The 18,781-nt window shown below is 38.9% G+C and overlaps 1 protein-coding gene across 7 annotated transcripts in view; it reads left to right on the forward strand.

Moving 5' to 3' along the window:
* Window positions 1-18,781, forward strand: part of Cdk8 (cyclin-dependent kinase 8) — a 167,253-nt gene that overhangs the window by 31,230 nt on the left and 117,242 nt on the right. For all 7 annotated transcript variants that reach the window (XM_071677172.1, XM_071677127.1, XM_071677154.1 and 4 more), the window contains exons 9-10: window positions 2,515-2,612; window positions 9,626-9,707. In XM_071677172.1, the coding sequence (XP_071533273.1) occupies window positions 2,515-2,612; window positions 9,626-9,707 (180 nt within the window). The remainder of the gene's footprint in view (window positions 1-2,514; window positions 2,613-9,625; window positions 9,708-18,781) is intronic.

Genomic DNA, 18,781 nt, shown 5'->3' on the forward strand with positions numbered 1-18,781 from the left:
ATCAGCCACCAGCGCTGTATCATCAGCGAACAACAACTGACTCACTTCCCAAGCTCTCTCATCCCCAACAGACTTCATACTTGCCCCTCTTTCCAAAACTCTTGCATTCACCTCCCTAACAACCCCATCCATAAACAAATTAAACAACCATGGAGACATCACACACCCCTGCCGCAAACCTACATTCACTGAGAACCAATTACTTTCCTCTCTTCCTACACGTACACATGCCTTACATCCTCGATAAAAACTTTTCACTGCTTCTAACAACTTGCCTCCCACACCATATATTCTTAATACCTTCCACAGAGCATCTCTATCAACTCTATCATATGCCTTCTCCAGATCCATAAATGCTACATACAAATCCATTTGCTTTTCTAAGTATTTCTCACATACATTCTTCAAAGCAAACACCTGATCCACACATCCTCTACCACTTCTGAAACCACACTGCTCTTCCCCAATCTGATGCTCTGTACATGCCTTCACCCTCTCAATCAATACCCTCCCATATAATTTCCCAGGAATACTCAACAAACTTATACCTCTGTAATTTGAGCACTCACTCTTATCCCCTTTGCCTTTGTACAATGGCACTATGCACGCATTCCGCCAATCCTCAGGCACCTCACCATGAGTCATACATACATTAAATAACCCTACCAACCAGTCAACAGTACAGTCACCCCCTTTTTTAATAGATTCCACTGCAATACCATCCAAACCTGCTGCCTTGCCGGCTTTCATCTTCCGTAAAGCTTTTACTACCTCAGAAGAAGGAGTCACGCGGGGAGTGCTCATCCTCCTCGAAGGCTCAGATTGGGGTGCTTAAATGTGTGTGGATGTAACCAAGATGTGAAAAAAGGAGAGATAGGTAGTATGTTTGAGGAAAGGAACGTGGATGTTTTGGCTCTGAGTGAAACGAAGCTCAAGGGTAAAGGGGAAGAGTGGTTTGGGAATGTCTTGGGAGTAAAGTCAGGGGTTAGTGAGAGGACAAGAGCAAGGGAAGGAGTAGCAGTACTCCTGGAACAGGAGTTGTGGGAGTATGTGATAGAATGTAAGAAAGTAAATTCTCGATTAATATGGGTAAAACTGAAAGTTGATAGAGAGAGATGGGTGATTATTGGTGCATATGCACCTGGGCATGAGAAGAAAGATCATGAGAGGCAAGTGTTTTGGGAGCAGCTGAATGAGTGTGTTAGTGGTTTTGATGCACGAGACCAGGTTATAGTGATGGGTGATTTGAATGCAAAGGTGAGTAATGTGGCAGTTGAGGGAATAATTGGTATACATGGGGTGTTCAGTGTTGTAAATGGAAATGGTGAAGAGCTTGTAGATTTATGTGCTGAAAAAGGACTGATGATTGGGAATACCTGGTTTAAAAAGCGAGATATACATAAGTATACTTATGTAAGTAGGAGAGATGGCCAGAGAGCGTTATTGGATTACGTGTTAATTGACAGCCGCACGAAAGAGAGACTTTTGGATGTTAATGTGCTGAGAGGTGCAACTGGAGGGATGTCTGATCATTATCTTGTGGAGGCTAAGGTGAAGATTTGTATGGGTTTTCAGAAAAGAAGAGTGAATGTTGGGGTGAAGAGGGTGGTGAGAGTAAGTGAGCTTGGGAAGGAGACTTGTGTGAGGAAGTACCAGGAGAGACTGAGTACATAATGGAAAAAGGTGAGAACAATGGAAGTAAGGGGAGTGGGGGAGGAATGGGATGTATTTAGGGAATCAGTGATGGATTGCGCAAAAGATGCTTGTGGCATGAGAAGAGTGGGAGATGGGTTGATTAGAAAGGGTAGTGAGTGGTGGGTTGAAGAAGTAAGAGTATTAGTGAAAGAGAAGAGAGAGGCATTTGGACGATTTTTGCAGGGAAAAAATGCAATTGAGTGGGAGATGTATAAAAGAAAGAGACAGGAGGTCAAGAGAAAGGTGCAAGAGGTGAAAAAAAGGGCAAATGAGAGTTGGGGTGAGAGAGTATCATTAAATTTTAGGGAGAATAAAAAGATGTTCTGGAAGGAGGTAAATAAAGTGCGTAAGACAAGGGAGCAAATGGGAACTTCAGTGAAGGGTGCAAATGGGGAGGTGATAACAAGTAGTGGTGATGTGAGAAGGAGATGGAGTGAGTATTTTGAAGGTTTGTTGAATGTGTTTGATGATAGAGTGGCAGATATAGGGTGTTTTGGTCGAGGTGGTGTGCAAAGTGAGAGGGTTAGGGAAAATGATTTGGTAAACTGTGAGAGGGATGGAGTAGGTAATTTTGGGAAGACAGAGCAAGGTAATAAATGTTTAAAAGGAGTTCTGTACAGATAACTACAGATATTTACAGAAGTCATGGTATTTACAGATATATCTTTAACATAACTACAGATATTTACAGAAGTCATGGTATTTACAGATATATTATTAAGAACTTGGGTGAGAAATAAGAATAGACTGTTTAAAGGTATTCATTATTTCAGCAAAATACCTTCTTTGTATACTAAAATTACCTTTCATGAAATTCAGTTGCAGAAATTGTTGACAATGGACCCTACAAAACGCATTACCTCAGAGCAAGCAATGCAGGACCCATACTTCCTGGAGGACCCATTACCTACACAAGAGTTAGTAATCTCTGTAGCAGTATGCTTTATTTGAAAGTACATTTTTTCATCTGTTAGTCTTTTCTTATTCTTTGTATAGTGCACCTAGAGTTACAATTGGTGAATTAAGATATTTAATGTTTTGCTGGTGGTTGTTCAACACAGGAAGAATTAAAATCTTTCAAGTATTGCCATAGGGCCCATGAAGATAGGAGGATGAATACACTTCTCTTCATAAGAAAATTATACATTGTGGCAACAATGTATGTGAGAAATATTTAGAAAAATAGATGGATTCATATGTGGCAATTATGGATCTGGAAAAGGCATATGGTAGGGTTGATAGAGATACTTTTTGGAAGGTCTTATGAGTATAAGGTGTGGGAGGTAACTGCTAGAAGCAGTGAAAAGTTTTTATCAAGGATGTAAGGCATGTCTTGTGTATGAGTAGGAAGAGAGGAGAGTGACTGGTTCCCAGTGAAGGTCGGTCTTTGGCATGGGTGTGTGATGTCTCCATGGCTGTTTAGTTTGTTTATGGATGGTGTGGTTAAGGGGGTAAGTGCAAGAGTTTTGGAGAGGGGCGAATATGCAGTCTGTTGAGGATAAGAAGGCTTGGGAAGTCAGTTGTTGTTCTCCGATGATACAGCACTGGTGGCTGATTCAAGTGAGAAACTGCAGGGGTTGGTGACTTAGTTTGGAAAAGTGAGTTAAAGGAGAAAGTTGAGAGTAAATGTAAATAAGAGCAAGGTTATTAGGTTCAGTGATAGAAAATGTATGGTTAAGACCTTTATTGAAGAAATCGCTCTTTTCTCAGCTGCCTCTTAATCTACCTCTACTAAGTAACATGTAAAAGTTGTTAGTTTGGAATTTTCACTGAAATAGTTATTGCAGATGGAAAGAATACATCATAAGAGCTTCAAATGTGAAAAGATTAGCCAAGTGAACTGAGTTATGTATTTCCAAAAAGATAAACAAAAGGTCTGGAAAGAGGAACACATTTACACATATGTTAAAAGACCTTTTTTTGTAATATCTTGAAAGTAGGGAAAAAAAACCACCTTACATAGATGATTAGACCATGATAATTTTCATTATAAACCAGCTGGCACAAAAGAATCACACATGGAACAAATGGAAAAGTTAGGTGTTTTTCTAGGGAAAAAGGAGCATAGATCAAAAGGGACATAGTTTTATACCTTTCAAGGGAGGAAACTACTATTCAACTTTAGCTCAAAGGTTTCCACTGTGGAAAAAGTATGATTCATTTGTCATTTCAAAGACAGCAGAAATATGGAAAAAGTATGATTCATTTGTCATTTCAAAGACAGCAGAAATATTGAACATTATGAGTGTACCAGTAATGCATTCTATATAATACTATGGATATCTTATACAGTAGTGATTGTCATTTGTTCCAAAATTGCACACTTTTTGTTTACTAGGAGCAACTTTCAATTTTTGGTAAAGAGATTGTAAGGAAATATCTGCTTAAGTTTGCTGTATTTTTCAGAATTTAAACATTGTAAGAAACTGACTTTTTTGTTCCTTATTTTTTCAAAAGAGTAGATAATGTATTAGGTTATAGTCAAGGAGCTGGTTATTGAAGTTTGAAACATGAATTTGTATGGAAATGAAGTCATACGTAAGTGCATAGATAAAGGATGTCAAGGGAGAGTCAAAGACAAGGGGTGTGATGTCACAAGGTGGGATCATCAATATACCATGAGGTGGTTTGGTAATGTGGAAAGAATATTTAATGATAGGCTTGAAAAGAAAATATATAGGATCAAAGCTGAAGGAGATAGACTAAGGAAGTCACCCATGATCTTAGCAGAGGAAGTAAGGAAATATATTGGAGAGAGGACTTGGGAATGTGGGGGTATGGACGTGTTTTTTGGTTAAGCAACCTAGAGACTTTTTTGCTTTATGTATTCCATGTTCTACCTGGATGGGAGTTTCTTAGGGAAACAAGGCATCACAGATATTGATAGAAAACAGTTAGTTAGATAGGGAGATGTACATTAACAACTGGCTACACAACCTTTTCTTATTCCCTTTTTTCCTTACAGCTTTTAATGAATTTTAGCTCTTTGAAATCATTGTTTGCTGTTCTCATAATCATGAATATATTTTTGCATATATGATTGCACAGGTGTAATTAATGTTCAGTACAGCATTACATATTTTAGATTCTGTGTATGTACTGGCAAGAGTGACTTTATTTCTCACCTTCAGACAGAACTTGTGAACGCCAAAAGAATAGAGTAATTGCTATCATGGGAGTCAAAACATGATTTTACCCACAAAGACTCCAAAATATCGTTGAGGCAGGCTATTAATGATTATATTGCTTATTCAGTCTCAGCAACCCATCCAGGCCCATGACATCATTACTCTGTTATCTATATATCAGTTGGGTAGACCTGTTGCCACTTTTGCCTGCTCTTTTTAGTTTGTGAAATTTTCATATTGATTTTCACTTCTGGTTCACAGAGATGTTGGATCTGCATATATTTCTTTTATGCTTGGTGATATGAATTGTAAGTACTGTACTGTGCTCTGTTTTTGTGTGGATGAACCTTGAGCCATCTAGGCAAGCCAAATGGCTTGATTTTATTGTACTGATGCAATGTATTATTTAATATCTTTACTTTATTGCTTTTAAAGCATGTTTATGCTGACAATGGAATTTTATGCCCTGAAAACACTTCACTAGAGTTGCCCTCTGCTAGTAACCTATTAAGGGTGAGGCACTAAAGGTTCAGAAGCAGCACTGGAGTTCACCAGTTATGGAGACTTTTTTGCTGTGGCTTCCACCTTGAGGGAGTTCCCATAGGGAATGGGCGTCAGAGATTTAGATTGATAGATAGTGCTGTATATTTCATTTTTTGAGAGTTTTGACTAGACAGGCTTTTGTGGATTTTAGTTTCTCACTACAACTGAGTGCAGATGGGACAATATATCATTACCCTTGCATTTGTGTGTGTGTGTGAGTAATTATTACCTGATCTATAATTACCTATTTGTTCACTAAGTAGAGGGAGTTTTACACTCCTTTAGTGAGAAATTAAGTGACTAAACCTCAGTTCACAGTGAAAGGTCTGTATTGATAGAAATAGCAACTGTTTGTATGATAGAACCAGCTGAGGGACTAGTTGTTGTGGATTTTTTGGTCAGTATTAGAGAAAACCTTTAGATCTTTGATTTGTAAACAATCAGATAAAGTTATTAAGATTCAAAATGCAATGAACTTAAGGGAGATATGTTGAACATGACCTTGGTTTTAAAGCTGCATGCTGATATATTAAGATTCACTTGAGGAGGATGAAGTTCCTGACTTTTCAAGCAGGCAAGGAAGTATAGGAGCTCATGGTGATGCTTTTTAGGTTAAATATCACACCACAAATTAATTTCAGCAATATAATTAAAGTGGAAGTGTTGGCAGAGCTTAACGACTCTCAAATTCTAAAAGAGTTGACTGAAGAATGTGTCAGGCAAATTTGCATTAGTTCGATGTGCTTTCCAGGGAGTTGCTTCCATCATTGAAGATATTTGCTTCATGTGACAGTAAACAACATGTACAGAAACAGCTGCAACCCTTCTAGATCAGAGAGACAGATGTTACTTATTTCTACTTTTGATGGAAATTAAATCAGTTTTGTAGGATTATGAAGTAAGCACTGAGAGTGCAAGGCAAAAGAATGATACTATGAATAAACAAGTGTTTTGTAGTTAAAGTATTAGATGTAGTTGGTGATACACCACACGAATTGTACGAAGCTCTGATTTGATGGAACGGAAAGGAAATTTGCTGAAATCTATGATTTAGTGTCCCTGAAGGCATGTTAAAGGATAGGATAGATGTATCAGTCTTTATTTGATGCTACCATTCATTATAGAGCCTGTTTTATTATGGTCAACACCACACTTGTTCATTGTCTCAGTATAAAGAGTTCATGCCATCTTCATCCTTTAGACATGACCTTTCATTTGCCTGAGCAGTCTCAAAGAATCGAATTTTTTTTTAAGCACCTCCTACAAGGAGTATTTAACATAATGTCAGATCCTTTTTTGAGGTCAAGGACTATGTTGGTAGAAGTAACAGTGAACACAGCAGTTTTCAAATGGATGTTTTCACTAAGGGTGAATTCTTGGTTAGATTTCTTTGCCACAAGGCTAATACCTTTTTACTGTTAAATGTCTGTTTCTCCAGTTTCATATTTAGAAGGAAAGGGGTTTCATTGCCATAAACATACATTAGAATGCCTGGATTTATATTTTCCTTATTTCGTTCAGTTATGATTGTACTGTTAATGATTCTCAGAATGATTGATTTTCAGGGTTTAGTGTGACCAGTAGCCTTAATGTATGGAAAACATCCCTGATGTTTGAGACTTATGTAAATGCACCATTCCTCCATTGAGATTTCTTGGAGTCTCTGTAAGAGTCAGTACCTTCAAAAAGAGATCCAGTATGAATTTCTTATTTTATTTTTCACATATAGATTTTCTCAGAGATTATGGTCATTGCTAAACAAGCTATCTTTTACATGATATATGGAAATATTTTTAGGTTTTTCTTAGAGAATCAGAAGAATCATCAATAGCTGAATGTCATGTTTTTTTTATGACGGTGAAGTCAACAAGACAATGGTTTCATATAAAGGGTACTTTGTGGGGACCTTTGTCATTGGGATTTGACAATGATGGTTCTAGCTTTGGTTTGGAGTAGGCTGTTAAGATTATTTTTAAGAAGCCTTAAGCTGCTTTGTCTAAGCTTAGACTGGTGATTTCAGAGATCCTTGATCCTTTAGATTCTGTTAGTATTTTGAAGAGTATGATTCTGAAGTGTCCTTTAGTCATACCATGGTCATTATAGGATGGGAATGAAGAAGGATTGTGAATTTCCTTTAACGTTTAGGCACAGAAATCGATTGAAGTTTGAAGGTCATTTTTTTATTGGTTGATATTAAACCAAAGCCAAAGTTTCTAGTTATAAATGAAATGGTTAATATAGGATTGAACCAACCTGAACCCTTTACTGTGAGTCCCAACCTTCATTCATCAACCATTTTACTGCAGGTCCTGACTTATCCACTTTAAAAGTTTTTACTTCAGATGGGGTGTATATGGCCCAGTATTTTTATTTATTCTGTTCACTGTGGCTGGTGCATATGCACCACTTTTTTTTTTCACTACACCTTGGGTATATGTTTACTGCCATTAATGCTTCTGTTGGCATCCTGTACATTGTTTTCAGACACTACAGCATAAATTTTTCCTGTACATTGGACAATGTATGTTCAGGAGGTCTGTATGAGATCTGTACCCCATTTTATCTAATGATTTTTAAAGATGTAATACTTTCAAGATCATAGATATTACTAATGAAGACCCTTAGCAGTCACATTTTATTGTGACAAAAGCACTTCTAAAAGCTCTGCATATGCCTGAAAATACTCTTGGGATACCTCATATACCTGGCAGCAGAGCAGTATAAGTTAAAGGTTGTGTACTACAAGGAAATAATCTTCCACCAGGTTGAATTGTTAAAAAGATTGGGGAAATTTTTTTTTTGTTCCTGTCAATCATAATAACAAACCTGAGGGAATATTTTAGATTATTTAAGAATCCCCTTCCCACACAGAGAGTGTATCTTGGAGATTAGGATGGCCTCAATGAAAAAAGTTAATCTAAACTAGGCATTGTGCCACTCACTGATATGGAGACAGAAAGTTGCCAGAGGATATGTACCTCACTCATATGAAAGAAAATAGAGGGTTCAAGGGCTCAGTTATCCTTTAGATGTAAGAGGAAAGAGTATGTTGTACCACAAGCATAGGATATTGCTTTCAAAATACTGTAATTTTTCAACAGAAACAAGAAAAATCTTGAAAATACTCATACTACATTTGGCAGCACTGACATAGCTGGTGCATGCCTCCTGTGATGCCTTATTGTGGCAGCATAACCAAGTGTATTCCAACAAATTATACACTTGTAATAAGGGAGAAGTACCTTACTCATCACCACAGAAAAAAAACATTTGTTTTTATTACCTTTCATTTTTTGTTTCTGACAGCCACAGTGATTGAAGACACTGTTTTCCCCTGGCTAGATGGAAATTGTTAGTGCAGTGTTGGAAATTCTGTTTCAGAACATCATCTTTGTGTTTAGTCTTGACCTTTAAATTATTTGATCTCTCCCATGAAAAATTTCATGAGAACTATTGTTTGTTCATCCAGGCAATCTAAGCCTTAATCAGCAAGGATTATTTCATGTCAGGACAGAAAATTCGGTATTCTTTTTATAACCATGGCGTACCACTAAAGCTCACTATATAAAGATTTTGGCTTTCTTGAGGTATACTTCATTAGGTAAAATTATTTAAAAAGTGCATAAGACTAACACCTTTGTTAAATGAGACCTGTTATTAAATCTTGATCGCTCTCTACTCTGGCTTTTGGTCCATCATCTTTAGAAAAATGGATCCATACTGAAGGGCAACTTGTTAAACCAGATTGAAGGCCAAATTCCTCAAAAGGTAGTTTTTTAGTTCTTTCACATTTTTCTTATGGTATCACGTCCCATGGATATTTCTTAACTGCATAGTCCAGAAGTGAGAAATGTTGTTGGAGACAGAGCCTTTTGAGCATCCATTTATTTTCCCATTCCCAGTCCCCATCAGTTTCTTGAAAGAAACGATCTTTAAGTCCTAACAGTATCGCTTATAAGGTACATTGGATAGTTAGTGATGTGAGTTAATAGCTGAGAGGCACCTGTTGCACCACTATGCCAGTGACATCATAGGCCAGGACAAGCTGTTGTATTGTTTTGAACCTCAATGAACAAGCCTCAAAGATATTATGGTAGTTGAATAGGGTGAAATCTTGGTGGATAAACCCTGTTAGGGTGGCAAAATAGTTTTATCTCCATGTGAGCAAATGTTTTCTCTTTACTGCTTAAAGATCTCTGCCTGTAGTAGAGAAATGGTCTATCTTATTTCAAACTAATAATTAAAAAAAAAATTTCTAGTGTCTTTGCAGGGGGTTCTATTCCGTATCCAAAACGTGAATTTCTGTCAGATGAAGAGCAGGATGACAAATCAGACAATAAGGTAAGTTGTGTTGAAATTAAGAACATGATTATTAGTGGATTACATTACAGTGTTTTATTCAGAAGGAGTAAGATAATTAGTTATCACTAATTGCTTGCTTTTGCTTTACATATGAATGAATAGTTTTGGTAGAAATTGTTGAAGTAGGAGAGTTAGATCCAACTGGGTGTGATTCACTTACAGAGACATTATGCAAATTTTGGAAAGAATTTCGTGAAATTAATCTGTAGAAAATTATGTATATAGATTTGAGAAGTCATATCACTACTTGTGTTATGAAAGAGCAATGTTTTATAATTGTAGGAGTTAGAATGTTGAAAGATGATTAGAAATGTATATATGAGAGATGTGAATAATGTATTGAGGAGGTGAGAGTTGACTTTGGAGGTATAAGGATAGGATTAGTTGAAAAGTATGTTAATGATAAGTATACATGTTGAGGTGTGATGCTACAGCAGGGGCTCAAAAGTTTTGTATTGAACATTGAGAAAAGGTAAAATCCATCTGAAAGTTTTCTGTATGAACTTTTTTGGTATTTTGCCTGAAGATGTACCGTGATTGTTTACTTTATCAGTTGCCATTTACACTTTGTGTAAGGATAGTAAGGTTATCTCGTAAGACAGTGGAATTGGAGACATTTTTTCACAACTAAGATTTTGAATTTGAACAATGTATTGGTTGTTCATGGAAGCAATACTTAAGGAGAAATGAAGCAATTATCCTTTCCTCATTGGTGATTCTTTTCTACTGCCACTTTCACAGTGCATTCCCACTGTTTGGACTCCTTGGGTTCTTGCAGAAATAGGTTTATCCTTTCTCATTACACTACTACTCCATCTGTATACTTACAATTCTCTGTTGCTATTATGATTCTATTTCTCATCTGGCAAGAGCATTCTAAGTATTTTCTGTTGTTGTCATTTTCATTTCTTACTCTCTAGCAGTTTGGCTGATGCAGAACTTAGTAGAGATTTCCCCTTGTCTTTACAGTTTATATGATTATTCCAATGTGACACCCCTGCCCCACCCCATCGTATCTTCCCTCTGTTTAACCACTCTCCTTGCCTTTAGTCATCATATATGCTTATTCCTGTTTACCTTATTCAAATGAACTTCTTTGCAATACAGTACTTTCCTCATGTCCATATTACCTTGGTACACTTATGTATTTTGTCTTCCTTGCTTTGGATATTGATATTGCAATTTTATCTAGTTTTTGTATTCTTCATTATGTTCCCTTTCCAAAACGCAGTTTCAGCTTTTTTAGAAAACTCATGTTATTTGCTAGTGCTCTACTAGTCATTCTTCTTTATCAGTCCCATTTCACTAGCATAAAGTTTTGTGGACTGTACAATTTCTGATATTATTGAATGCTACTGATAAATATATTTGTCCTGTCATTGCTCACATTGATTAAAGCTCTGTCAGAGTACTTGTTAAGTTTTATTACACCATGCTTACTGAAGGTGTTGTCTAAATATTAAAACGTCTGTAATCCTTTTCTTTCATTCCATTCTGCTATGGTTCGCAAACTTTTTCTTTTCTTTCTATTTTGACTTATTTCACACTCCTTACTGTATTTTCTGAAACTCATTTGCCCTAATTTTATTGTGTTCTTACTATACTCTCATACCTCTGCTTCCTTGATGGTAACTTACTGCCAGTTGCACTGTTATCTTTTTAACATCTGCATATCTTACTGTTATTTATGTTACTCATTGTAGTATACTAATTCATATGTATATCTTGAACTTTAGTTTCTGATTACCAGCTTTGCTAGATGATGTATTTTGATTTGACTGGAATCACTTATTACACTGATCCTCATATTTAGTTTACACATCAAGCTGAATTACATACATTTACAGCTATACATATGTCGCAAACTTTCTTTAACAAAAATATATTGCTGTCTTTGAAGAATTATATATGATTTTGACCAAATTTACCAATTCAGTGATCTTGTACTGAATTCTAACAGGAACCAAAGCTGTCCCCTCCCGTTTTTTATTTTTTCCAAAAAAAAAAGGAACAGTGAAGGGGGCCAAGTGAGGATATTCCCTCCAATGCTCATTCCTCTGTTCGTAGCACCACCTCGCTAACACGGGAAATGGCAGTTATGTATAGAAAAAAAAATTTCATACATATTCACCATTTTCCACATAGTGAGGTAGCTTCAAGAACAAAGGACTGAGCCTTAAAGGGAAAATCCTCACTTGGCCCCCCTTCTCTATTCCTTCTTTTAGAAGAGTAAAAATTGGAGGGGAGGATTTCCAGCTTCCTGCTCCCACCCCTTTTATTTGCCTTCTACGACAAGCAAGGAACATGTGGTAAGTATTCTTTCTCCCCTACCCTGGTGCTAACTCACTGAAGAAGGGGGATAGAGGCATGGTTTCCTGTGGGGCGGGATGGTGCTAGGAATGGATGAAGGCAAGCAAGTATGAATATGTATGTATATGTATGAGAGAGGATGAGAGGGCTTGGGAAGTGAGTCAGTTGTTGTTCGCTGATGATACAGTGCTGGTGGCTGATTCATGTGAGAAACTGCAGAAGCTGGTGACTGAGTTTGGTAAAGTGTGTGAAAGAAGAAAGTTAAGAGTAAATGTGAATAAGAGCAAGGTTATTAGGTACGGTAGGGTTGAGGGTCAAGTCAATTGGGAGGTAAGTTTGAATGGAGAAAAACTGGAGGAAGTGAAGTGTTTTAGATATCTGGGAGTGGATCTGGCAGCGGATGGAACCATGGAAGCGGAAGTGGGTCTTAGGGTGGGGGAGGGGGCGAAAATCCTGGGAGCCTTGAAGAATGTGTGGAAGTCGAGAACATTATCTCGGAAAGCAAAAATGGGTATGTTTATAGGAATAGTGGTTCCAACAATGTTGTATGGTTGTGAGGCGTGGGCTATGGATAGAGTTGTGCGCAGGAGGATGGATGTGCTGGAAATGAGATGTTTGAGGACAATGTGTGGTGTGAGGTGGTTTGATCGAGTAAGTAACGTAAGGGTAAGAGAGATGTGTGGAAATAAAAAGAGCGTGGTTGAGAGAGCAGAAGAGGGTGTTTTGAAATGGTTTGGGCACATGAGAGAATGAGTGAGGAAAGATTGACCAAGAGGATATATGTGTCAGAGGTGGAGGGAACGAGGAGAAGTGGGAGACCAAATTGGAGGTGGAAAGATGGAGTGAAAAAGATTTTGTGTGATCGGGGCCTGAACATGCAGGAGGGTGAAAGGAGGGCAAGGAATAGAGTGAATTGGATCGATGTGGTATACCGGGGTTGACGTGCTGTCAGTGGGTTGAATCAGGGCATGTGAAGCGTCTGGGGTAAACCATGGAAAGCTGTGTAGGTATGTATATTTGTGTGTGTGGACGTATGTATATACATGTGTATGGGGGTGGGTTAGGCCATTTCTTTCGTCTGTTTCCTTGCGCTACCTCGCAAATGCGGGAGACCGACAAAAAACAAAATGTATATGTATATGTTTGAAAGAATAGTGGTTCCAACAATGTTGTATGGTTGCGAGGCGTGGGCTATGGATAGAGTTGTGCGCAGGAGGGTGGATGTGCTGGAAATGAGATGTTTGAGGACAATGTGTGGTGTGAGGTGGTTTGATCGAGTAAGTAACGTAAGGGTAAGAGAGATGTGTGGAAATAAAAAGAGCGTGGTTGAGAGAGCAGAAGAGGGTGTTTTGAAATGGTTTGGACACATGGAGAGAATGAGTGAGGAAAGATTGACCAAGAGGATATATGTGTTGAAGGTGGAGGGAACAAGGAGAAGTGGGAGACCAAATTGGAGGTGGAAAGATGGAGTGAAAAAGATTTTGAGTGATCGGGGCCTGAACATGCAGGAGGGTGAAAGGCGGGCAAGGAATAGAGTGAGTTGGATCGATGTGGTATACCGGGGTTGACGTGCTGTCAGTGGATTGAATCAGGGAATGTGAAGCGTCTGGGGTAAACCATGGAAAGTTGTGTGGGGCCTGGATGTGGAAAGGGAGCTGTGGTTTCGGGCATTATTGCATGACAGCTGGAGACGGAGTGTGAACGAATGGGGCCTTTGTTGTCTTTTCCTAGCGCTACCTCGCACACATGAGGGGGGAGGGGGATGGTATTTCATGTGTGGCAAGGTGGCGATGGGAATGAATAAAGGCAGACAGTGTGAATTGTGTGCATGGGTATATATGTATGTGTCTGTGTGTGTATATATATGTGTACATTGAGATGTATAGGTATGTATATTTGCGTGTGTGGACGTGTGTGTATATACATGTGTATGGGGTGGGTTGGGCCATTTCTTTCTTCTGTTTCCTTGCACTACCTCGCAAATGCGGGAGACAGCGACAAAGCAAAATAGATAAATATATATATTCCCTCAAAGGCCCAGTCCTCTGTTCTTAACGCTACCTCGCTATTGCGGGAAATGGCGAATAGTATGAAAGAAAAGAAAAGATATATATATATATATATTCCGCTTCCATGGTTCCATCCGCTGCCAGATCCACTCCCAGATATCTAAAACACTTCACTTCCTCCAGTTTTTCTCCATTCAAACTCACCTCCCAATTGACTTGACCCTCAACCCTACTGTACCTAATAACCTTGCTCTTATTCACATTTACTCTTAACTTTCTTCTTCCACACACTTTTCCAAACTCAGTCACCAGCTTCTGCAGTTTCTCACATGAATCAGCCACCAGCGCTGTATCATCAGCGAACAACAACTGACTCACTTCCCAAGCTCTCTCATCCCCAACAGACTTCATACTTGCCCCTCTTTCCAAAACTCTTGCATTTACCTCCCTAACAACCCCATCCATAAACAAATTAAACAACCATGGAGACATCACACACCCCTGCCGCAAACCTACATTCACTGAGAACCAATCACTTTCCTCTCTTCCTACACGTACACATGCCTTACATCCTCGATAAAAACTTTTCACTGCTTCTAACAACTTTCCTCCCACACCATATATTCTTAATACCTTCCACAGAGCATCTCTATCAACTCTATCATATGCCTTCTCCAGATCCATAAATGCTACATACAAATCCATTTATATATATATATATATATATATATATATATATATATATATATATATATATATATATATATATATATATAGGGAGAATAAAAAGATGTTCTGGAAGGAGGTAAATAAAGTGCGTAAGACAAGGGAGCAAATAGGAACTTCAGTGAAGGGCGCAAATCAGGAGGTGATAACAAGTAGTGGTGATGTGAGAAGGAGATGGAGTGAGTATTTTGAAGGTTTGTTGAATGTGTTTGATGATAGAGTGGCAGATATAGGGTGTTTTGGTCGAGGTGGTGTGCAAAGTGAGAGGGTTAGGGAAAATGATTTGGTAAACAGAGAAGAGGTAGTAAAAGCTTTGCGGAAGATGAAAGCCGGCAAGGCAGCAGGTTTGGATGGTATTGCAGTGGAATTTATTAAAAAAGGGGTTAATGTATGTGCGGAATGCATGCATAGTGCCATTGTACAAAGGCAAAGGGGATAAGAGTGAGTGCTCAAATTACAGAGGTATAAGTTTGTTGAGTATTCCTGGTAAATTATATGGGAGGGTATTGATTGAGAGGGTGAAGGCATGTACAGAGCATCAGATTGGGGAAGAGCAGTGTGGTTTCAGAAGTGGTAGAGGATGTGTGGATCAGGTGTTTGCTTTGAAGAATGTGTGTGAGAAATACTTAGAAAAGCAAATGGATTTGTATGTAGCATTTATGGATCTGGAGAAGGCATATGATAGAGTTGATAGAGATGCTCTGAGGGAGGTATTAAGAATATATGGTGTGGGAGGAAAGTTGTTAGAAGCAGTGAAAAGTTTTTATCGAGGATGTAAGGCAGGTGTATGTGTAGGAAGAGAGGAAAGTGATTGGTTCTCAGTGAATGTAGGTTTGCGGCAGGGATGTGTGATGTCTCCATGGTTGTTTAATTTGTTTATGGATGGGGTTGTTAGGGAGGTAAATGCAAGAGTTTTGGAAAGAGGGGCAAGTATGAAGTCTGTTGTGGATGAGAGAGTTTGGGAAGTGAGTCAGTTGTTGTTCGCTGATGATACAGCGCTGGTGGCTGATTCATGTGAGAAACTGCAGAAGCTGGTGACTGAGTTTGTTAAAGTGTGTGAAAGAAGAAAGTTAAGAGTGAATGTGAATAAGAGCAAGGTTAGTAGGTACAGTAGGGTTGAGGGTCAAGTCAATTGGGAGGTAAGTTTGAATGGAGAAAAACTGGAGGAAGTGAAGTGTTTTAGATATCTGTTAGTGGATCTGGCAGTGGATGGAACCATGGAAGTGGAAGTGAATCATAGGGTGGGGGAGGGGGCGAAAATCCTGGGAGCCTTGAAGAATGTGTGGAAGTCGAGAACATTATCTCGGAAAGCAAAAATGAGTATGTTTGAAGGAATAGTGGTTCCAACAATGTTGTATGGTTGCGAGGTGTGGGCTATGGATAGAGTTGTGCGCAGGAGGGTGGATGTGCTGGAAATGAGATGTTTGAGGACAATGTGTGGTGTGAGGTGGTTTGATCGAGTGAGTAATGTAAGGGTAAGAGAGATGTGTGGAAATAAAAAGAGTGTGGTTGAGAGAGCAGAAGAGGGTGTTTTGAAATGGTTTGGGCACATGGAGAGAATGAGTGAGGAAAGATTGACCAAGAGGATATATGTGTCAGAGGTGGAGGGAACGAGGAGAAGTGTGAGACCAAATTGGAGGTGGAAAGATGGAGTGAAAAAGATTTTGAGTGATCGGGGCCTGAACATGCAGGAGGGTGAAAGGAGGGCAAGGAATAGAGTGAATTGGATCGATGTGGTATACCGTGGTTGACGTGCTGTCAGTGGATTGAATCAGGGCATATGAAGCGTCTGGGGTAAACCATGGAAAGTTGTGTGGGGCCTGGATGTGGAAAGTGAGCTGTGGTTTCGGGCATTATTGCATGACAGCTAGAGACTGAATGTGAACGAATGGGGCCTTTGTTGTCTTTTCCTAGTGCTACCTCGCACACATGAGGGGGGAGGGGGATTGTATTCCATGTGTGGCGAGGTGGCGATGGGAATGAATAAAGGCAGACAGTGTGAATTGTGTGCATGGGTTTATATGTATGTGTCTGTGTGTGTATATATATGTGTACATTGAGATGTATAGGTATGTATATTAGCGTGTGTGGACGTGTATGTATATACATTGTGTATGGGGGTGGGTTGGGCCATTTCTTTCGTCTGTTTCCTTGCGCTACCTTGCAAACGCGGGAGACAGCGACAAAGCAAAATAAATAAATGAATAAATATATATATATTTTATCCCTGGGGATAGAGGAGAAAGAATACTTCCCACGTATTCCCTGCGTGTCATACAAGGCGACTAAAAGGGAACGGAGCGGGGGGCTGGAAATCCTCCCCTCTCTTTTTTTTTTTTTTTTTTTTTTTTTTTTTCCAAAAGAAGGAACAGAGAAGGGGGCCAGGTGAAGATATTCCCTCAAAGGCCCAGTCCTCTGTTCTTAACGCTACCTCGCTATCGTGGGAAATGGCGAATAGTATGAAAAAAAAATATATATTTATATATATTCATTTATTATACATAATCACTGTTTCCCGCATCAGCAAAGGTAGCACCAGGAAACAGTCGAAGAATGGCTTATCCACTCATGTTCACATATATATACCTAAACGCCCATATACACACATATACATACCTATACATATCAACATATACATACATACACACACACGTGAGGATATTCTCTCAAAGGCCCAGTCCTCTGTTCTTAACGCTACCTCGCTAATGCGGGAAATGGCGAATAGTATAAAAGAAAAAAAAATATATATATATATATATATATATATACATCCCATGAGTCCACGGGGAAATTGAAACATGATAAGTGTTCTGTTTTCCCCGTGGACTCATAGGAATATACTTGATCACGCGCAGAATTGTGATCCTTTCCAATGTATACACATGTACACATACACACACATACACACACACACTCAGAAATATACATATATATATATACATGTACATATTCATACATGCTTTCCTTCATCCATTCCTGGTGCTACCCTGCCCCACAGGAAACAGCATTGCTACCCCCCACTTCAGTGAGGTGGATTTTGTCCAACACACTAAGATATCCTGTCCAAGACTGAGTTTATTGAGGAGGCTGTGTCAAGACAAGATGCAGATTGAGTGAGAGGAGAAGCAGAATTGAAGGATGTAGATGAAAGCAATTGAGTGGGAGATGTATAAAAGAAAGAGACAGGAGGTCAAGAGAAAGGTGCAAGAGGTGAAAAAGAGGGCAAATGAGAGTTGGGGTGAGAGAGTATCATTAAATTTTAGGGAGAATAAAAAGATGTTCTGGAAGGAGGTAAATAAAGTGCGTAAGACAAGGGAGCAAATGGGAACTTCAGTGAAGGGCGCTAATGGGGAGGTGATAACAAGTAGTGGTGATGTGAGAAGGAGATGGAGTGAGTATTTTGAAGGTTTGTTGAATGTGTTTGATGATAGAGTGGCAGATATAGGGTGTTTTGGTCGAGGTGGTGTGCAAAGTGAGAGGGTTAGGGAAAATGATTTGGTAAACAGAGAAGAGGTAGTAAAAGCTTTGCGGAAGATGAAAGCCAGCAAGGCAGCAGGTTTGGATGGTATTGCAGTGGAATTTATTAAAAAAGGGGGTGATTATTATTGACTGGTTGGTAAGGTTATTTAATGTATGTATGACTCATGGTGAGGTGCCTGAGGATTGGCGGAATGCGTGCATAGTGCCATTGTACAAAGGCAAAGGGGATAAGAGTGAGTGCTCAAATTACAGAGGTATAAGTTTGGTGAGTATTCCTGGTAAACTATATGGGAGGGTATTGATTGAGAGGGTGAAGGCATGTACAGAGCATCAGATTGGGGAAGAGCAGTGTGGTTTCAGATGTGGTAGAGGATGTGTGGATCAGGTGTTTGCTTTGAAGAATGTATGTGAGAAATACTTAGAAAAGCAAATGGATTCGTATGTAGCATTTATGGATCTGGAGAAGGCATATGATAGAGTTGATAGAGATGCTCTGTGGAGGGTATTAAGAATATAGGAGAAGTGGGA

Source organism: Panulirus ornatus, chromosome 2 (genome assembly GCF_036320965.1).
Source record: "Panulirus ornatus isolate Po-2019 chromosome 2, ASM3632096v1, whole genome shotgun sequence".
Classification (NCBI taxonomy): Eukaryota; Metazoa; Arthropoda; class Malacostraca; order Decapoda; family Palinuridae; genus Panulirus; species Panulirus ornatus.